The sequence below is a fragment of the Lissotriton helveticus genome, chromosome 2_1 (genome assembly GCF_964261635.1).
Source record: "Lissotriton helveticus chromosome 2_1, aLisHel1.1, whole genome shotgun sequence".
Classification (NCBI taxonomy): domain Eukaryota; kingdom Metazoa; phylum Chordata; class Amphibia; order Caudata; family Salamandridae; genus Lissotriton; species Lissotriton helveticus.
In genome coordinates, this window is record NC_136059.1 from 646,994,241 (window position 1) to 647,017,363 (window position 23,123).

At 45.3% G+C, this 23,123-nt stretch overlaps 1 protein-coding gene across 2 annotated transcripts in view; it reads left to right on the forward strand.

Moving 5' to 3' along the window:
* The window catches only part of RASA1 (RAS p21 protein activator 1), a 1,157,575-nt gene that overhangs the window by 412,401 nt on the left and 722,051 nt on the right, over positions 1–23,123 (forward strand). For both annotated transcript variants that reach the window (XM_078675333.1, XM_078675334.1), the window contains exon 14: positions 4,519–4,676. In XM_078675333.1, coding sequence (XP_078531459.1) covers positions 4,519–4,676 — 158 coding nt within the window. The remainder of the gene's footprint in view (positions 1–4,518; positions 4,677–23,123) is intronic.

A 23,123-nucleotide genomic window follows, 5' to 3' on the forward strand; every position in this document is an offset into this window, starting at 1 on the left:
GCGTTGGAGTTTCCAAGGCGGTACTCGCTTGACAACGCCTTTAGTAGCGATTGGAATTGCGGCCTCCTGTATGCCTTTCCACCTGTACCACTTCTAACCGAAGTGCTGAAGAAGATCAAGCGTGACCGGGCCAAAGTCATTCTTGTGGCTCCGGACTGGGTGCGTAGAGTCTGGTACCCTGAGCTCTTTAACATGGCCATTGATCCTCAGATCAGACTTCCTCTTCAGGAAGATCTGCTGTCGCAGCAGCAGGGGGCGGTTCTCCTCCTGAACCTGTCCAGCCTCCACCTCCTTGCGTGGAGATTGAGCGGCGACAGTTGACCGCTTTCGACCTTCTTCCCGTAATGTCTGTAATTTCCTCTTGGCAGCTAGGCGGCACTCCACTAACATGTTATATGCCTTTAGATGGAACAAATTTGTGGCATGGTGTACAGCAAAGGCTGTGGATCCCCTTTCTGCCCCCCTTTCAGAGGTTCTCCTCTTCAGTCTTTCTTTGGCCCAGCAGGGCTCTGCTTTGGGCACTCCTAACGGCTATATTTCGGCTTTTGTTCGCCTTCCTGATCAGCCTTCTCTTTTCAAGTCCCCTATTGTGTAACCAGATTTCTGAAACATTACTCATCTCTTTCCTCCTCCTTTCATAATGCCCCAGTGGGACTTGAATCTTGGATTTACTTATCTTACGTGTGCTTCCTTTGAGCCACTACATAATTGTCCTCTTTGTCTTTTTTCTTTAAAGATTGTATTCCTGCTTGCCATCACCTCTGCTCGCAGGATGTATGAGCTTCAGGCTCTATGTTCCAAGCCTCCCTTTCTTATTGTTCATCCAGACAAAGTGGTCCTTCGCACTAGACCCTCTTTTCTGCCGAAAGTGTTTACCTCTTTCCTCATAGGTCAGACCATCACATTGCGCACCTTCTTCCTGCCTACGCACCGGTCTAAAGAGGAGAGACCCCACCGTCTGGACCCAAAACGTGCGCTGCGCTGCGCTGCGCTGCTATCTTGATCGCACTAAAGAATTCTGGGTGGATGATAAACTCTTCGTGGATTATGTAGGCGCTAAGAAAGGCCGGGCTGCGCACAAACATACCATCTCCCAGTGGATTGTCCTATGCATCAAGATCTATTATTTTTTGGCGAAAAAGGAACCTCTAGTAGGACTGCATGCCCACTCATCCAGGGCAACAGCAGCCACTACTGCTTTGGGACGTGGAGGCCCGCTGGTTAACATCTGCCAGGCAGCCATGTGGGCATCCCTGCACACGTTCACTAGACATTACGGCCATTCTGTTCTCCAGCACTTTCTGATGTGAACTTAGTTTGCAGACCCACCACAGTGGTAATTATTGCTGAGGTATCTATTCTAAAGTAAGTAATCTATAACTACTGTCTCTTTCAGATGAACAAGTTACTTACCTTCGGTACAATGTATCTACAAGGGACATATGTTATTATAGATTTCTTAATGTCCCACCCATCTTCCCCATTCTGCAAACTTGACTTCTAGGGATAGGGACTCCCTTCTAGGGCCCTAGTTATGTGCACCAGTGGTCAGTGTCTTGCATGGCTCTGCTCTTCTGGTGTGGAAAGTCGTGTCAGAACTGACTTCAGCGTCCAGGGGCGGCGTCTAAGTGGACACCGCAACATCATCCCGGCTACCCAGACGACAGACGCGGAGTCGACCAACGCCACCTACCGACCCACAGGGGTACTGCTACAAAAAGATTTCTCTGGATCCAGTCTGACGGCTTGGGGTAATTCTAAGGTAAGGAATCTATAACTACATATGTCTCTTACAGATAAATCGTTACCGAAAGTAAGTAACTTGTTCATCTGGAAATGTGCAAACATCCTTAATGGATATGTACTTTGTTTGGTCCAGCTTTTTCCTGAGAAAAGCCAAGTCTGCATAATAAAAACTTGGACAGTCAAACCAACGCATACTCTCTGGGGTTATAGATGCCAGGAAGACCATTGGACTTGCAGGACACCTGTTTCCATACAGCCATCCTGTAGTTCCACATGCGTTATAGTGTCCGGTAACACCTGCCATGCTCCCTTTTCGCTTTACCTCAGTCCTTCAGATAATCACAAAACTGGTGGCAGTGGTCACGGCTCAGTCTCAGGACTACGCATGTCTTGAGGGAAAGGGCTCCAGATCTGTAGTGGTGGCTGTCAAATGCCATTCTGATCCACAATTGGATGCTCTGCTTTCTTCACCCAGAACTGCCCCTGTTGTGACAAACATGCTACTGCTAACTTGAGGTCATACCTAGGGAAGGTGGTTATCGGTTGCCTTTGAGCTCTGGTTGAGAACCCGCTACACAACAACCTTCTGGAGCTTTGTTGATACGATTGGCCATCAAAGCCACCCTTCAAAGGAGAGGCTAGTGCAACCTCTCACGGACAATAGCACTGCTGTGTGATACTAGAGCAAGCAGGGCAGCGTGATATCGCCAATCACCTGAGCAGATCACAGAATGCCAGATCGAACGAAATGAGCAGGTGTCTTGATGATCCCAGGGTGGTACAGGATGTCTTCCAACACTGGGGGGGGAGAGACCTGGCTAGATTCATTTGCCATTGTCAGGAATGTGTAATATCAGTAATTTTGTGCGTGGTTCACTGTAGGACACTCAATAGTATATTTTATACTTGAAATGTAGCAATGGACTAATGTACAACTTCTAACCGATACCTCTCCTGCCTCAGGGTATGAAGATCAGCAAAGACCTGGCCCAAGTCACCTTGATTGCCAGACTGGGTCAATAGTGTGTGGTAACCAGACCTTCTGAGCCTTTGTCCTCTGATCGAGCTTCTCTTTCAGAAGACCTTCCTATCTTAGCGGTAGAGCAGGGTCTTGCATCCATATCTCCACAACTTAGCTCTTCATGCGTGGAGATTAAGCAGTGATAATTAAATATGTTTAAATTGCAGATCAATGTGGTGGACGTTAAACTATACTGTGTGCTGGGGACAAATGTGTTGAATAGTTTGGTGCCCGAAACTCTGCCCTCCTTACAAGCAACACTTTCCAATGTTGTTTTGTTTGTTCTCTCCTTAGACCAGCAAGGACTTGCAGTAGACACAGTGTAAGGTTACTCATATTCCCTTTCAGCCTTTCTGTTTTACCGGGTAATCTATCCTTGTTTAAGTCACCAGTTATCTGTTTAAAAAGGTTTTGAAATGTAGGTTTCATTCCAAACCATTGTGATGTCCCAGTAGGAACTTGAGCTGGCCTTTCCTTATATGCGTGCCTCTTGCGCCTATTCACAGCTGCCCCTTCAGGCTCTAAACGCTGAAACAGTCCTCCTTATCACCATTGTTGTCAAGCGCATTTGGTTTAACCACTCCACACGTCCTTGTGTTGAGGACCCGGTGGCTTTCCTTTTTAATATCATAATGAACTTCCATGTTGACCAGTCTATTATCTTGCCTGCATTTAATGGCTCATCTCATCCTCTGAAAGGAGAGGATAGGCTCCATTGTCTTAAGCCAAAGAGGGCGTAGAACTTCTACTTCAACCAGACGAAAAATCATCAATTAGAAAAATCATCTCTTCTTCAGATTCTCGTGAACAAAAGAGGAGTGTGTATTAAGCAGCCCTCTATGGCCTAAGCCCCTATTCCATCTGGGCAAAGGCTGCTACAATGGCATTGGCATGAGGAGCACCTGTTCTTTTTATCAGTTAGGCTACACGTGGACGTCTGTACATACGCTCACTGACATTACTGCCTTGACAGCCAAGTCCGATGAGAAGTTACATCTCTTGCTCAATCCTGCAAGACTATTTGATCTGAGTCCACTCCCCACACCTCCATCTTTGATAGGTATTGCTTTGGTATGTCTTCTAAAGGTAGCTCCTGTTAGAAGTACCTCTCAGAAGTACAAGTTACTTCTGCAGTACCATAGGTAAGTTGTGTGAGATTTGTTTTTTGAAGATTGAAAATTATTTCCTTTCTGTATTATACATTTTGTCTGTAGAAGTTACATTTTTGAAGCACTTCCCAATAAGATATAGAGCAAGCAATGACCCTCACCTGCAGTCAGAATATTAATATTTTCATATTGTGACCACTGATACAGTAGGCAGTGCTTTAGCTAAAATTGTTAAAGCTGGTCCTGCAGTAGGCTTTGATTGCATATAGAATGTTTAGGTTTTGCTAAGCTTTGCTGATGAAGTTGCTAATTAAAGAAAGGGAATTGGTAAGGATTTGGCAAGAGGTTTTTGGTTGTCTAGCTGGAGGAAAGAATATTAAATGTAATCTAGCCCTCCTGGATTAAATCCATCTTTCAAGTGTATCTTTGAGATAGCCTCTTCTGCCTGTAAAGTATGAATTTTTATAGGCACTAAATCATTTTACTGTAAAAGTACCCAAACATATAAATGTATGATTTATATGCTGTATAAAATGTGTACATTGCTACTTTCTCTTTGTTTGTGTGAATTAAGAGAGAAGAAGTATTCAGTAAGAAATGTAATAAATGTTTGAGCTGATAAAATGTTTTTTTACCTCTTAGGTTAGCAGTCTGTCATTACACGTTGAAGAAGCACACAAGCTCCCAGTAAAACACTTTACTAGTCCATATTGTAACATCTACTTGAACAGCTTACCTGTAGCGAAAACACATGCCAGGGAAGGGCAGAACCCTGTATGGTCCGAAGATTTCTTTTTCGAGTATGTGCCTTTATTTTTGTTTCATTATTGTCTATGAGCTAAGTGTTTAAGTCTCTGCTCAAGTTTTGTATTGCATTAGTCTGTGGAGCTTTATAATTAATCCACCTATTTCCTTCAGTTGTTTACATGTTATCATTTAAAAAAAAATTGTGATTCTACTCTCACCAGTGAACGTAATATATGTTGCAAAAACTATATTTACATTTCATCTCATTTTTTATGTAATAGATATTCTGGAGAACAAGAGTTTTGAGTGGTTAATAAGAGGTTCATTTGCAAGTTATTTTTGTATTTAATGTATTGTTGATTTAATTGGTCCTTAAATCACAATTGTACATATGTGAATAGGTTAGATAACATTGTGCACAAGACCAAAAAAGGTTGCAAATACAGTAATCAGCATATGCAGTTCGAGCTTGTGACACAAACTATTCAATAGAGTTATACAATTAGTTCTTGGTTTAACCCTTCTTGTATAGGATGCCAATCAGCACATGTGGATGACCAAGTTGATTAATGATTCAAGGAACATCTGGGGATACCCATTGACCGATGATGGTTTTGGTCTTCACAGTATTGCTAAATATCACCACTGAAAGAGTATTCTCTAGCAAAACCAAAATGAGAGTCCCAGAAATGGCCTACTGGAAAGGAACAAGAACACAACCAAATGTCTTGGATTAGTGCAGCAGGCAACCAGTAATTTGTGATTAAGCGAGTCTGCAACAAGATTTGTTGATGGGTGGAATCGCCAAAAGATCCCTCCAAAATCTTTCAAAAATCCTTATTGGCATTTTCTGGAAATTGCTGCTGTTTTTTTAATCCACACTGGTACCTATGAGACTGCTGGCAGAATGTTACAACCTCATTTCTCTTGTGTGAACTCAATGGTAGTATAGTTCAAATTTGTTCTTGTGGCTATTTCATTTTACCTCACTAAAGCATCAGTGATGATTTTACCTCCCAGGGCCTTCAGGTATGAGTTATGCAGTAGTCGAAAAAGGATGCCTCCCCATCCTCTTTGCAGTTGCTATTGTAATTGGGCCCATGCACCTTTCTGTGTTACAATGGTATTAAATATGTGGTCAATATATTCAACCTCCATGCAGAACACCTTAATTGCAAAGTGCTGCCGTTCTGGATAAGTCTATGGACATATCAAGGAAGGAATCCACCACGAACTGTTCTTGGTCCAACATGGAATATCCGGAATCCATGTCTGCTTTCAGTGTTTGCCAGTCTATTGAAGCAGAGTTGACCAACTAGTCCCACACACACATATGCTCTATGTTCAAGGTAATCACTATTCCACTCATTTTTCTATTCCAGAGAGCAAATGTGGAGTCTGCAGACCAGTTGTACCCAGAACAGTTTGAGCCCCTTAAGCAGTGTCACACCGACCCTTGCTGTGTGGCACATTAGAGTGACTGTCCACTGCTCCAAAGAAGTCTGTGTAGTAGTATGCACATATCGGTGATGTCAAATGTAAATCTTTTCCTCAAGTGATGCTCTGAAATTCTATTGACTGGCCATTCATTTTCTTATCTAGAGTAGTTGTTCTCACTCTCGTGAGGGACAGTAGAGGTGGCTTATGTTGGGTAGCTCACTGCATTGAGGTTTATGATTAATATTTTTCATGGGTTTTGGTGTATGATGGTTGAGTATAGCTTTACATTTTTGGAGGAAAGAATCATCAAGCACTGGAGGACGTCCTTAAATCATCTCCTGCATATGGAATTGCGGAATGATCAAAGCTCAAAAATAGTTTACATTTGGTGAATGCACACAGATTACTATGGGAGGATGTGATGGAAGAAATGTTATGGTCATGTAGGAGAACAGCACACACTACTAGATGCAATCAGTGGAAGAAATGAGAGGAAGCAAAACGAGAACAAAGTTATGGCTGTATAAGAATGATTTGTATGAAATGATTGATATGAAGAGGTTTAAAGAACGAGTTGAAAAGAAATAGAGTACAAGAATTGCACAGTGCGAGAGAAGATGTTGTGTCAATAAGACATTTCATGTGGGTGTAAAAGGAAAAGCTGTTTAGTCTTAGCCTATGGGTGCCAGTAAAGTGGGTAGAAAGTGACCTTTAAAGGACATTTCTTAATAGACTAAAGTCACACTTGTAAAGGTACAAGCCGATAGTTAGAGAGTGGGAGGTAGAAGCTTTAAAAGAACTGTGGTGACATTGTGGGTCAAAGAGGAAATTAATTCAAAGAATGAATTCTGAAAGAAAACATTTTGCAAAAAAGTTTAAAGTTTATCATTTAATCCCCATAGTATCTGTCATTTACATTTTATGTCCTATTTCACATATAGAACTTTTATGTTTTCTTTTACATTTTCCTTTGTGCATTCCATTTTCTTTCTACTTGTTACTTGCTGGCTATTGTTTGTTAGATTCCATGTACAGGAAAGGTCTGTGTTTTATGCAGTATATGCGACAGAATTGGAATTTATAATGTAGAAAATGTAGCTAAATGATCCTGGCCTGAGTCAAGGGCAGCTAGATTTGTAGGGAGAAAGAGCTGATACAGACCAGTAAAGTTTACCATGAATTGAATACATGTTTAATCTATTTTGTTTGTGAATACCTTCTATGGAAAATCGAGGCTCAGCAAAGTGAAGTGTTGAGAAGTGCTACAGGCAGTCTAAAGCTGAGGGAGAATTGGTGATTCCAGAGAAATGGAAAGAGATGTTCATGTCTTATTCCCAGTTAGTCTGGGCACATGCAAGGAGGAATAATAAATGGAATTATAAAGTAACCCTGTCCCGCTGTTTACCCTTGTCTTGGGCATGATCAGCCTCAGTAACTGCAGAAGAAATCCCCCCAAAATATGCCATGCCATTCTGCACATGTACACCATAGACAGACAAAGGCAGTAATTATGCACATGTAGGTTATTTTTCTGAGTAGATATGAAAACTTGCTTTTAGGAGAAAACTCTGCCATAGTCATCAGCAAGGTGCTGTTTGCATTAGATTCTACTTCCTTGAGTTATTAGACACGAAGAACCTTTTCCTGAACGGTTTCATGAGTTAACTGTGGCTCTGGGATTGCCAAACATTTGCACCTTTCATATGAACTGTAGTAATCTGGTAAAGTGGAGTGGTTGAATCTAGACTTTGAATTGGTAATAAAGGAAATAGTTGAGAATGCAAAGGTCCCTGATATTTGTGATGATTGAACTAATAGACCAAGGTGCAGTGCTGTACTGTAGGTGTATCACTCATGAATTCCTGTTTGACTATGAAATACCCTTGTGGTGGAAATGTAACTTACTACTGGAGGACAGGTGTGCCATTGAGTGGTAGTTTACCAATGAAGGGAATGCTTTCTGAACACCTTGCAGCATATCCTCCTAGATATTAGAAGAGGAGTAGTGGTTGAATGTGTACAGAAGAAACAACCTCCTTTTGTGTTTATATATGCATATTACTGTTAACTGTTCACAGTACCTACCTGACACTGATAGTTGTGTTTTATTTAAACTGCCAAATGGACAGTGATGATATGGAGTGTTATTCACTGTATTACACTGTATCTGAACCCCGCTGCCATCTGGAGCCTGCTTTGACTGCTTCATCCCATTACTTTGAGGCAGTGGAGTTCCCTAAAGGAGTAATGTTGGAGTGTTAGTGTTGTAGTCTAGGGACATCAGTGGTAAATTACATTGACCACCTCAATAATAACGGTATTCCATTGCCGCAGAACAGGTGATTACCCAACGAAATCCAAGTTAGCATTTGCCTCGCTTTTCAAAAAATATACAATGTAAAATAGGAAGGGAATAGGTTGAGGTGCTTTTAGCGGGAAAAGGAAAGACCAGAGAAGTGTGTAAAGAAAATAAAAGAAAAAGCGCACATGCACCATGATTTACGAGGGATTGACATGCAAGATCTGAAAGGAAGAACAAAAAAGAGATGAAACACTACCCTATGTGTGGTTTTTGCTGGAACTATTCTTTTTATTAACTAACTTTATACCTACACTAAAGCTTCACAGCTGTTTTTGATGATATGCAAGATCCCATGAAAGACAAATTCTCCAATGAACAGGGTCCTAACACCATTGTACACAATAGCGAGTCATGCTACAGTTGTTCCACAGTCTAGGAAAGAGAGGTAGTGGTTCTCCAGCGTTAGATCTTTCATAGCTTGGAATGCTTGAATCGTTCCCCATTGTTTAGGTGGGAGTTCACAGCAACATTACACTAATAGCATGGGAACACAACCAGTCTGAAATCCCTTCTACCAGTATTACTTTAGTAGCACAATCTGCTTATTTGAAAAGACCTGAAGTACAACCAATGAGGAGAGTGCATTCAATTCCACCCCTCTCAGATTTCATCTCTACCACGCAACCCTGGAAAGGAGATCCATCAGAGATTCTGATGGATACTTACCTGCAGATTTCTCACTTATTGAATATCCATCCAGAAGCTGGACTGGTTCGCAATCGTTCTCATCACTCCATCAACGGTGGGGGCACCAATTTGATTCTGGTGCCAAAAGTGCCGTCATGTGATGTCACAGGGACTGGAAACATCCCCACTGTCAAGACGACGTCCATTCTTTTTTCTGCACTTTCCCAGTCCAGACCACTTCAAAGAGACTTTTCTCTAAAAAAAAAAATGTTCTCCTACAACAGACAGAACATGTCACCTGCTAAACGCTCAGGATTCAAACCCCATAAGGGCTATGTGAATACGATGTTGGATACCATGATGGTTGCCTCTGGTGTCTAAGTTCAGTCATGACTCTCAGACCTGCGAGTTGTGCCAGAGTATGCATATGAAGGCCATTAAAATGGAGGGAGACCAAAGTTTTTATGGTCTCATCCAAGAATGACAGGTAGGGCAGATGCAGGTTGAGGCCTTAGTCAACGACGAGGCATCAGGGTCATCAATAGTAGGAAGAAAGGGAGGCAAGTCTCCGGGAAGTTTCTCTACCCGTCAGGTTTCTCTTTGGTGCTGATGTGGTGCAGCCATTTTCAGTAGTGTTATCTATGGTCCTGGGCCAAGCCCTGACTCCAGTGACTAGGATGCAGAAGTATCCTGGCACCCAGTTCGTATCCAGCACTATAGCTGAATGCCATGCATGAGCGGGTAAGGCTGGCAGTGGTCCCCTCTAGACCCCGTCTTGACCCATGGGTTCCTGTGGATTGCCCTTCAGTTTTCTGATGGCAGGTTATTCCATGGCGCTGTTTAAATCTTTCATGCCACTGGTGCTGTTAGCTCCATTGGTGCTCTCAATGGTGTAGACACTGACTCCAGCCAAGTCTTTGCCGCCATTGAACCCGGATTTAGCCTGGATGCCATTGGCTTCAGCAAGCTCATTCAATGTTACAGCCTTCGGAGCACATGCAGGTCGAGGGGAGTGACACAGTGCCTCCTGGAAGAACAACGTTATAAGGATAAAAAACTACTCCTTATATTACATCTTTGGTACGGATTTGGACTAGGATGACCCTGGAGATCCCTGTGAAAATTCATGAGGAGTTTCTAGAGCTGGCGTAGGCCAATGGGCTCAACACCTCAGCTAAGTTGGAGTTCTTGGACCCATTGGACACCCTCCACCCAAGTTTAGCCATCTACCATATCATCTTTAGAAGTACACAAGAAACATTGGGCATATTCTTGGTGTTAGATATTGGATTTCTGGTTAGCAGAGGTATGCACCTTGTCCAAGCAAGAACCACAATCCTAGTCTGGGGTAAGTAAGATAAACACCCTAAATTAACCTGTGTCACCGTCTGGTAGCTTGCCATAAAGCATTCAGGTATAACTTAAGAGGCAATGTGGAAAGTATTAGTGCAACACTGAAAACAGTAAAACAGTGAAAACACCACACAAAAACATAACATTCTTGGTTAGAAAAATAAAACTTACTTTAATGTACAAAACAAGACAAAAATGACAAACATCCAATAGTTAAGACTGGAGTTATGAAGTTTAAAAGAATAAGCTGAAATTGTAGTGTTTAAGAGCATAAAGCGCCAATCTGGCTATCTGGTCGTGCTAGACTGGATCCAATCCAAAAGTTCAGGCCAACTGGGATTTTCTACATGGGCCAATCTTGCTCTGCTGTAAAGTACCTTACTGTGTCATTGGCGAGGGCCTGATGCGTGAAGCACAGGAGACAATAGACCGCTGTTGAACCCTTCGAATATAGGTGATACGTCGGTTCTGAGCAGCAAAAATCGGGAGATGCATCAATTCCGAACCACAAGATGTAGGCGATGCATCATCGTCGAGCCAAGCAAGTCAAGGATGTGTCAGGAACTGGAGGTGATGCTCTGTGCAGTCGGCGATGTGATGTCTTCTGTCCTTGAAGCCGCTTTGAGGGAGATGCACCGGTTCCGAGCCTCCCAGCGACAGTGATGGGTGGATTTTTACTAGAGCAGCCCCTTATACCCACTTCCAATGACCCAAGAGTGGATTGGCACCACTTGGCAGGGCAAGACTCTCAGATGGTAGAGTCTAGTTGCTGTAGGTGGATGGTTGTAAGTCTTTGATGTCCCTGAGACTTCAAAACAGGAGGCAAGCCGAGAACCCCCTTGAGTCACTTTGTTTCTGTGTTGGAGAGATACAGGTCCAGCCCTTATCACTCCCATGCAAGACGGCAGCAGGTCACGCCAGCAGAGCAGGAATCCAGCACAGTAGCAGTCCGGCAGAGTGTGAGAAAGTGCCCTCTTTCTGCATTGTATGCTGATGTTCTTTGACTGAGTGTGCCCTGGGCTCCTGCTAATAAGGTGCCCAGGGCCTATGTTCCTTCCCTAAAATTGCATTGAAGCCTAACCTCAATTGGCATCTCTGGCCACATGTCACTCCCTGGTAAATGGTACCACAGGTACCCAGGGCACTGAGAACATTTTGAAAACATAGTGGGCAAATGGTGGATTTTCAAGCAAATTTGAGAAAGCAGGAAGGTTAATAAAGCAATTGTGAATCTGTTGTAACAAAAACAGTGACTGGCAAAAATGGGTGTAAGCAAGGTTAGGTTTGTGCCTGAAACAAGAATAAAATCATGCACACATTGACACATGCCACGGCACAAAAAGGGTGGGTGCACTCAGTGCCAACCCTTTCACCCATGCACAAAGTCCGCCTGCTGCCTTGCTGAACATGAGTTACCTCTTGCCACCTGCGCCTCTTCTAATCACCACTATAAAAAAATACATTTAAAATGAAAAAGTCAATCTTAGAAAACATGTTTCACCTGTAGCCTATTTGAAATATTTTCATGCATACCGTACACGGGAAGTGGGTACCTGGGGTATGTAAACGTGTCTCTCATATCTCCCCCTCATACTCTGCTTACCGTGCTGGAGTATGTAAATGTCTTCCATACCCACCCCCTCATACTCTGCCACAAACATGCATAAATATACAGACAAAGGATGACTGACACATGTTCAAAAACAAACATACAATCACATGCATAAAAATATGTGACATTTCCAGACTCGAGCACACTCTCTCACACACATACACACACTCATGCTCACACACACAGAGATGACCCAAAGAAGTGACTGCATGATGAACACAAATTCACAGACACGCACATACACTAAAGCTTGCACTCTCCTAGACACAAAGGGCAATTGACTAACAAACACAATGCTGAAACGAGACAAACTCTCCAGGAGCACTCCAAAACAAAACCTGGAAGCACCTGCACTCCCTCCTTGTTTTATACTCTGTATAGTTATTTGTAATTCTAAAAACGTGTAACTTGGAGACCGAACCTAAGAATGCTGAACTTGAACTTGAAAACCATGAGGCCTGCTGCACTAGATAGCAGGAGGCCTGCTGAGCAGCGAAAGTCTTAAACTGGAGCAAACAGTCAGAGACAGGGGTTTTTTGCAAGTAGCGTAGAGTCTGAGCCATGGGGTTAATAATGCCAAATCTGAGGCCTGCTGAACAGAGTTTGAGGCCTGGGCGCACTGTATGCTGACGGAAAACCTGCTACACACAAACATCCATCCTCATGTAGGCAGAGTCTGAGAGATGAGGCCTGAGGCATGCTATCCATGGACACAGACACAAGCCTCCTTCATGCACACAGCATTGCGCACAGCTACACTGTGCACAAAGACACAATCCTCCTGCACGCACACATCATTGCGCACAGCTACACCGTTCTCACAGACTCAAGCTTCCTGCACGCATACAGCATCACATGGCTGCAGACTCTGTGGGGCCTACTGCTACACACAGAACAACCTTGCATTCTATAATACACAAAAAGTTAGCAGGCCTGCTGAAAAAAGGCAGCGCAATGACTACTGGACAGTTTGAGGTCGTCTGCACACGGGGTAGAAGGGCTCACTAAAAAAAGCCAAATTAACTCCAGCAAACAGAGCACATTAACAAACGCAGTGGGTCAGGTATGGGAAGGAAAATGGGACAAAGCCAATTCTATTCCTTTATAGCGCATATTTATTTGCCATTTGCTCAAAGTTGTTGCGGGTTTTATTGACCAAACAAAGTTTACTACTTCTAAAAATTAGTGCATTTGCACTAAGACACAGAATAGGGGCAAATGCACACAGAAGGCACACAAACATCGGGTGATACCCACAGAAAACCTTGCACACACAAATCAACACAGACAACTATGCACACAGGCCAACCGGTGTAACGGCATATGCAGATGTCTATGCATTCGCTGAAAACAAAACAGAAATAGACACAGACACACGTATGTCAGTAAATATTGGGTCACTATCAACAGAAGTAGGATCGTACAGGATGGATGCACGGGCGGGGCTGAATAGATTTAGTGATGGTGAAAACAAGGGCTGCCTCGATGGATGGCTTAAGTGAGAGAGCAGATAAAAAGCAGGGTGATGACGCGGAAAAGATATCAGTGTGCGTTTGAGAAGATGGGTGTGCTGAGGGGATGGTGCAGACATATGTAAATAGGGTGTGTGCGCATAGTTGAAGAAATATATGCTCTGCTCTAATAAATGAAATGGGTAACCTAAATCGATGCTATTTTCTAGTAAAATGTTTGCCCAACACCAAATGAAATGCACACGCAATGGCAATCTGTGAAGATCATCTGGCCCCGCCAAATGTCCTTTGCTTGCTGCACAGATCACTGGCATGTAAAACCCTTCAGAGGTAATAATGCCTCTGTTGACCCCCAAGGCCTTTGTTAAGGCACTGGCAGCATTTTATGACCCCCCCACATAACGGCAGCCGTACTATGCCCCTTGACCTCTTACCTGGGGCTGCCGAGCAAGCATTTCTGCTGCAACACTTTTGTGACTGCCACATAAGGCATCATGCACTAACGCCACGCTCTCTAACATCATGGCATCCACTCAGACACACACACATACACACACAAACTAGCACCTCTCACCTGCGGGATGGTAGACAAAAGGCACAAAGGAGCGTATGTACAGTCACAATTACATCCCGTCATCAGAACCTCTTATGCTTCAAATAAACCCTGTGTTCGTACAATACATGTGAGTCTGATAGAGCCAGTACATTAGTAACCTCCGCGATATGGTTACTGTCACAATCGCACATAACTAAAACCATGGAGTGTGTAATTATCCTCACTCTATGGAAAGTTTTAAAATATCGAAAATGTACCTAACCTGTGCCTCTGGGGAGCAGAGGCGGCTCCGTGGTCACTGCATCGCAAAGGGAACAAGGCCGTGCATGCAGCGCATCTCTCCTTCCTCCACGTACGCCGTACTTCGTCACTGAAGGCAGAAGCTCAAGAGAGCATTCACCCTAATCAGCCCGCATCGTCGCGCGACACACCCACGCATGGGAGGCGACACAGTGCTGTGTCGCGACACACACTTTGGAAAGCACTGCTGTAGATACACATGCTTTGCAAGTTGTTTTTTGTTCCAAGGAGTCTTTTCAGTTACAAGGCAAGGTGACTCCTCTTTTTGGTGATAATGCCCATGGGCATCGACTCCATTGTTAGATTGTTTTTTTCCACCTTCTGGTTTGGATGTGTATTACTGCGTACCTGTTCAAAACTGTTCTTCGTCTTCCTCTCGGTGCGCAGTCCACTCTACCCTCGACGGTATTGTTTCCTTAACCGTTTCCCTATTCTCCATTTTGATCAAAAACCTCATGGGCAGCTGTTGGGCTTAGCCGCGTCAGGCCAGCCTTTTGCCAATGGATCCGACTCAATTTCAATTTTGTGCTGGGTGCCACACAAAGTATCCTCGCACCGACCTACATCAAGTTTGTAACTTGTGCCTTTCTCCAGAGCACAAGGAGGAAGACTGCAACACTTGTAAATAGTTTTCTCCAAAAAGTCTCTACGCGATCGTCGGGCTCGATGACAAAAGATGCAACGTCAAAGCATCCAACACACTCCGGATATCTTCTGGGATGATTCCGAGCAATAGGAGATCGAAGCGTCTGCCACAGAAGAGGAAGAGGCCTTATCCATTCCCGTGTTTGATTCCGAGCTCTAGATCAATCTGTAGTTCTAAGAGCTGCCTCCGGGACAAGGTGCACTGAGTACCAAAGACCCCTTGCCCCCTAAATCCTCCTCGAAAACACATAAGGCTACAATACCACCTCTGCCTTCTGGCTAAGAACGGCGCCGAAACAATGTTTCCGAAGCCCCGCCTCTCGGCTCAGCACCAAAACAGACCGTCAAGCCTTCCGGCACGAGACGGAGTCGACCAAAACCTCCATCGGATTTGAAACCATCAGGCTGCAAGGATAAATCCAGTTCGGAACCAAAATTCTCTGCTCAGAAACAATTATCAGAGTCGAAACCTAAAGACAAGTCCATTTCGACTCTGAAATCTAAAGACAGTGTCTTTGAGCCTCCAGAACCAATTTTAGACGTTCTTAAAGCCAAATTGGATCCTAAACAGAAAAAAAAATATATTCATTCTGATACTGGACACCTTTCTGCTAAGACACCAGCAAAATACAAACTTCCTTTAGAGGACACTTCCAAAATCCCTCTAAAGGAGGAGGACATGGCTACCATCCCTGTTTATCCTGCCCCTCAACCCTCGCCTCCTCCACCGTCTTCTCCACAGTTAATAATTGAAAATTCCCTGCATAGAACACCTTTGGTATCTCCACATTCAGATCCAGATGTGGATCATGGTGATGATGATACTCATTTGCCTGAAGACCCATGGAATGAGTACACCATTGACCCTCCAGTAGACAATGACCCAGAACTTTACCGGGCAAACAAATCACCACCAGATGATAGTATGGCTTACCAGCACCTCATTGCTAGAGCAGCAGAGTATCATGGGGTGACCTTACATAAAGAGACATTAGAGGAGGAATTTTCACTTACAACACTTGAGTCAATGCACAGGTCAAGTCAAAAACTACCTATGCTTAAAGGCATGTTGAGGCATGCAGATGATATCTTTAAAGATTCAGTTTGAGCACGCATTTTAACACTAATAGTAGATACAAATTATAAACCCTCAACATCATATCCTGCATTTATTAGATGGCAATTACCTCTCAATTACCTAGTGACGCTCACTGCTCATAAAAGAGCTAATTCACAAACTTCTGGGAATACTCCGCCCGCAGACAACGAATCTAAACGTATATATGCCTCAGGAAAACGAGTAGCTGTTCAAGCTGCTAACCACTGGCGCATCGCAAGCAAACAGGGCCTACTAGCAAGATACGACGGGAAACACTGAGATGAGATGCAATAAATTCTCCAATGTCTCCCTGACAAACATAAAACTAAAGCACAGCAGTTAGTTGAAGAAGGGAAGCTCATCTTTAACTCCCCAATCAGATGTGCTTTAGATGCAGCTGACACTGCAGCCAGAGTGATCAATTTCAGCATTCTCCTTAGGAGGCATGCATGGCTTAGAATCTCTGGGTTTAAGCTGGAAGTTCAACAGTCAATTTTGAACACCCCTTTTGACCAGGGACACCTGTTCAGTCCTATAGTCAACCAGTCCTTGGTGAAAATGAAAAAAGGACATCGAAGTAGCAAAATTCATGGGAGCGCTTGAGTCCCCATCCAATAGAGGCTCCTTTTGTTGCTCATTTTACAGAGCATGGTCCAAAACAAATTCATCTGAAAGAGACAATTAGTTATAGATTCCTTACCTTTAGCATTACCCCCAGGCGTCAGACTGGATACGGAGATTTTTTTTATCAGCAGTACTCCTGCGCGCTGAAAGGTGGCGTCGGTCGGCTCCCCGTTAGTCGATGGCGTCGTGGTCGCCAGGATGAAGTTGCAGTAGCTACTTGGATGCCACCCTCGCGCTCTGACGTCAATTCTTTCTTTCTTTGCGCCAGCCAGCGCAGATCCGGAGAGAGTGGTACGATCAGTCACTTTTTGACTGATCTTTTTGCGACTTTTGTCAACACAGTTTTTGAGTCTTCGACTCCTGGTGCACGTAGGATGCCTGGTTTCAAGGCTTGCCAATCCTGCCGAAAGCTAATGTGGGTGACGGATCCGCATCGCGTGTGCCTGGGGTGCCTGGAGCGTGACCACAACCCCAAGTCATGCTCTGACTGCCGGACCATGAATCCGAAGTCTTTGCGGGAGCGGTCCTGAAATCTTTCGAGGCCCGGCAATCCGCTCTGTTCAAGGTCCCGGTCGCGCGTGAGGTTGAGGGACCGGTTGCGGAGTCGCCTCCATCAGTACTTGAAGTCTTCCTACTCCTCAGGTAAGTCGAAGCACAAGAAGAAGTCGAAGAAGCCTCGTCACTCCTAGACTTCTCGTCGGCTGACCCGACGAGGAATGAGAATGGTGCCCGTCCCGCGGCTCTGCATGCAAAGCCCTTGGGGCTCTGAGTTTCCCCACTTTTCTGGGACCCGGAGTGACCCCTGCCCAGCTTTGAAGCTTTTACGAAGAAATGCATGCCATGTTTGGGCATCCCGACTCCGCTAGCATGCCTTCTGGCCCCGTGGCATGGCTGGGGTCCCCTTGGATCCAGGCCTGGATCTGGATTGGCGCTGTTCGATGTGATAACACCTCCCCCTGGTGCTTATTCCACCGGTACCACCTCCGGAGCTGACGCTGGTGGTATCCCCAACCAACGTTGACCTCTTCTTCCACCCTGACTTGGACACGGAGCCGGACTGACATCGACCGACACCGATGGGTACTTTTGTACCCCTGTCCTACCCTGGTGTTCCTCTCAGGTCTGATTGGCAACCAGAGGAGAGTGAGGAGGACTGGGAGGGGTCTGTAGAACCTTTAACTGACCAGTTGGATAAACCAGAATTACCTGCGGTTCACGATGCGCACGAGCACTTTCAGTTTACTGTGCTCCCCTTTGGCCTTACCAGCGCCCCTCGGGTGTTCATGAAAGTGATGGCGGTGGTCGCAGCTGGTCTGCGCAGATCAGGGGTTCCAGTCTTTTCCCTATCTCGACGACTGGCTGGTGAAGGAAGGATCGCCCCAGGCAGTCATCTCCCACCTCCAGACTACGGCAGGCCTCCTGCATTCGCTGGGGTTCACTATCCCTGTGCCAAAGTCACACCTGACTCCCTCTCAGAAGCTCCTTTTCATAGTAGTGGGTCTGGACACAACACAGTTTGGGGATTATCCTCCCGAGCAGTGAATCCGGGATATTTCGACTATGATTCCCATCTTTCAGCCTTTATCCCGGTTTTGGTCAGAATGGCCCTGAGGCTGCTGGGCCTCATGGGTGCCTGCATCCTGCTGGCAGATCATGCCAGGTGGCATATGCCGGCTCTGCAGTGGGACCTGAAGTTCCAGTGGACACGTCAGGGGTATCTGTCTGATTGTGTTCAGATCTCGGAGGGCACTGCATGTCAATTACAGTGGTCGTTAACGAACCATGATTAGGTGAACGGCAGATTACTCTCCCTTCTCCAACTGGAGTTGACAGTGGTGACGGATGCATCACTTTTGGGGTGGGTCGGCCCCAAGGGAGAGGCAGTGATCTGAGACCTTAGGTCTACGGCGGAGTCCGGGCTCCACATCAACCTTCTAGAGCTCCGGGCGATCCAGCTTTGCGCTGAAAGCATTCCTTCTTTCTTTGCGGGGAAGAGTAGTGCAGGTGTTCACGGACAACACAACCACCATGTTGTACTGCAACAAACAGGGCGGGTGGGGTCATGGACCCTAGGTCAAGAGGCTCTCCGTCTGGACATGGCTGGAACATAAGAGCATATCCCTGGTGGTTCAGTACCTGGCAGGTTCACTGAACGCCAGGGCGGACGAACTCAGCCACAGATGCATGATGGATCACAAATGATGTCTTGACTTAGAGGTGTTGCGCGGTCTCTTTCGGCAATGGGGAGAGCCTTGGTTAGATCTATCCGCCACCGAAGGGAACGTGCAGCGTCAGCAATTCTGTGCGATGGGATTTCCAAGGCAGCGCTCGCTCGGCGACACTTTTCGTCACAAGTGGAGCTGCGGTCTGTTGTACGCCTTTCTGCCTATACCACTTCTGCCCAGAGTGCTGAAGAAGATCCGGCACGACTGGGCCCAAGTCATTCTTGTGGCTCTAGATTGGGAACGAAAATACTGGTATCCCGAGCTAGTCAGCATGGCGATTGATCCCCCGATCCAACTGCCTCTTTGGGAGGATCTTCTGTCGCAGCAGCAGTGGGCGGTCATCCACCCGAACCTGTCCAGCCTCCACCTCCATGCGTGGAGATTGAGCGGCGACTGTTGACAGCTTTCAAACTTCCTTCCTAAGTCTGTGATATTATTCTGGCAGCCAGGCGTCCCTCCACTAAGATGGTTACGCCTGCAGGTGGAACAAATTTGCGGCATGGTGCACAGCAAAGGCTTTGGATCCCCTTTCGGCCCCTCTTTCCGAGGTTCTTCTGTTCCTTCTCTCTTTTGCCCAACAGGGCTCTGCTCTGGGCACTATCAAGGATTCTCTCTCAGCCTTCTCCGCCTTTCTACGGCTTCCAGATCAGCCTTCTCTTTTTAAGTCCCCAGTTGTTAATCGATTCCTGAAAGGCATTACGCACACGTTTTCTCCCGTGACTTTCATAATGCCTCAATGGGACTTAAATCTTGTCTTGACCTATCTGATGTGCGCTCCCTTTGAGCCACTTCATAACTGTTTCTTGTCACCTCTGCCAGAAGAGTGAATGAGCTCCAGGCTCTGTCTTCTAAACCTTCTGTTCAAAGCATATGATCTGCTGATCACACACTGTGCATAGATCGCCATCTGGTGTTGGGCATGGATGTTTGCACTTGTTGTTCTATTGGAAAAGTCGTGCACATGGGCATCAACTCCATCATGGATGTGTTTATCGCACTCCAGTTCGGTACCGTTACCGATACAACTTTTGACGCGCAATCCTTCATCCTTTTCTCTGGTATTGTTTTGATCGCGTTCCCTAGCTCGAAGTCTTCGATTTCCGTCGTTGACGCAGGCCTTTGGGCCTACCTACGCCATTACTCCTGGCTCATGGAAAGGACTCCTTTTAAAAAGTGTCCTCAATGTGGATACAAGTTTTTACGCTCAGATCTTCATGAGGTGGGTAACCTCTGCGTTTCGCCGTAGCACGAGGCCAGAGACTGTCCAGCTTGTGCCTCTTTTCGTTCCAAGAAAACTATTCGGGATAGTAAAGCTCGAAGAAGCATTGCTCGATCGTCGACATCCATCCCGACGACATCTTCCAGGAGGGCGTCTATGTACCAGAGCAGGAGAGGGTGGAAGAAGGCCTCATCAGCGCCTCCGAAGCGGATGACTCCGACATCGAAGACATCACTCCGGGGCAGCGGGTCGTAAGTAGTGACGTCGACCCCCTATCTCCACCCACCCCCAAAAAGGCTTTGTTAACACCTTCACGCCTAGGTGCACACTGGGACAAGACTACCCACGTCCAGCCTTCGGGCCCGACAAAAAAGTCGACAAATAAGCCTTCAGGCCACTCGTGATCAAGTCAGCCTGCCCTTTGTGCCGAAACACAAACCCTGGCACCCAAAAAGAGACTGTCGTCCCCCTCCATGCTGACCACTGGTTCCACATTGGCGAACTCTGCACCGAAACCTCCTGGCACCGACCCCTCGACTCGGAATAAATCACCGGAACCAACCAAAAAGCTGCTTCCGAAGAGCGCAAACACTCAACCTTCGGAACCAAGAAAACCCTCGGAATCGAAAAAACTGGTTCCACATGGCTCCTTCGGAATTCAAGAAACCTCACGATTCCAAGCCTAAAGAACATAAATGAGCTCCAGATTCGGTGCCACGCAAGCATTCGGAACCGAAAAAATGAGCACTGAAAGAGCAACCTCCACAAGAAGAGCTTTTTCGACCACACCCAACTCAAAAAACTCTTCTAAAAGAACCAAAGACAGGTCAACTAACACTTAGCTCCAAGAAAAGAACAATGGACATGCCTGTACTGGCTTCATCTCCACCAAAGAAGAGACATTGCCACATCTCCTCTCAGAATTCCTTCTCCACCTCCTTTTCTACCTCCCCCTCCACACCACTCCCCTACTCCTTCTCCACTCCCCTCACCATCTCCTCCATCTCAGGATGATGTTGATACCTCTGGGGACGGAGGGAGGTGGAGACAACAAACCTTTAGGAGATCCTGGTCAGCCTTATACCCCAGACGACCCATGGGACAATTATAGCACACCAGATGTCCCTGATGTGCCACAAGATATCTATCCCTCTAGACCAGGGTTCTTCAAACTGTGGGGCGCGACCCCCAGGGGGTTCGTGGAGTGATGGAAAGGGAGCCGCACATTCCCTGTCACACTGAAGGATTTTGCAGAAAATATAAAGTCAAGCGTCTCAAAACCACTGTGGTCCTGATCCATGAAGCACCCAGTGTATTCAGTGTTGCTGTACTCTATTGTACACTGAGCTTTGAATTAAGCTGTTTTTTTTTTTGTTTTTTTTTAGCGTTTTGGTAGTTCAGAGAGGTTTCTTTTCGGAGGACGTGTGAAGAATGACTGGAAATAAAACTTTGCAATTTTAATATTTTTGACCATCACACCAATAAGACTTTTTTTTTTGTGGTGACATTTTTGCCATTGTTGTAGGTTGAGCTGGTGTTGGTGAGAGTAGCGGAGAGGCCCCTCTACATTTTCAGCCAACTGTTGCTAAAAGTGACAGTGCTGAATCAATTGTCATCTGGTACCTAAAAAACGTTTCCGTACCCCAAATGGGACGTTCCATTAAATTGGGAAGGACATTTCATTAAATTGGGAATGACGTAACGCTGGAGACGTGTAGATTGCACACAAACTTGCAGGGTGTGCTTAATTCCGCAGTTTTCCAATTTTTTCTTCTCAACAGATATTGTTTCCTTTCTGCTGAAGTGCAGTTTTTTTCATGCTTGAAAGTCCGCCCCTACCAAATACAGGTGGTGTCTTTCTTTCTGCATCAATACAGGGGTCAAATACGTGAATATAGCGTAGGTGAAAGCGAGGACCCAAGTCTCCAAGGACCATAGAAATCAGGCTCAAAGTCCAGCAGAAGTCCGAAGCAACAGGCAGTGAGGGGCCACATGGAAAGCAGGCTCTTGAAACCAGTGTCAGGCAGTGCTGACCGCCTGCTGTTCTGTTCCTGTGCCATAAGTGCTACAGTCCTCTCTGCCCCATGGGTACTTTACTGCTTTTACTTGCTCCGGGAGTTCAAATGCAGAAAGTGTGCCTCCATGTTTGTCTGCAGTCGAGGTAGTTTTTGTACAGCCAGGCGGTGCTTCGCCTGTCCCTGTAAATGATTGTCAGAGCACTGTGAGAACTCTTAAACGTCCTTGTTATGCTATTATACATATTGGCTTTCAGTGAGGTGTTGACACTACCCAAATAGTTCTGTTTGATTGCTATTACACTTAACTTTATCCTTTTCTTAGGAAAGATTTTTTACGTCATATTGATTCAACATGCAATTTACTGACAACACTGTGATAAGTTACTCGCAGAAATATAAACCAAGAGCTTTGTCTATGGTGTTTAATATTAGAGAAGCAGATATCCTCTCAATGGTTGATTTGTGCAATGTTTGGGATCAAAATCTCAGCTTCCTTACTTTATCAGATTGTGTGATTTTGGGCAAATCGCTTTACCAGGCTGCCATCACATTTGAGAGCACTTTGAAGTCATTCAGCTGAGGGCAAGTACTAACCAGATTTATTAGACAATAATATTAATACTGTATACAAAAATTATAATGCACATTTAGTCATATGGGCATGCGAAATTGACTTGTCTCCTTGTTAAACTAATGCGTCATCACGAAGGCATGATGGGCTTCATGAATGTTCATGTTAAAAATGATTACCTTTATTAAATGTAATTTAGTACATCAGTATGATCTAATGGACTCAGTGATGGACAGGGAAGCCCAGGTGGTTTTGATACTATCAACAAATTGCTACAAGCGGACATAGTGAGCAAGCCTGACATTCTAAAGGTCATTAACGGGGGAAAAAGGGTCTCTTCCCCGGAAGTGTAGGACGCAATAGGACAACACAGTGCA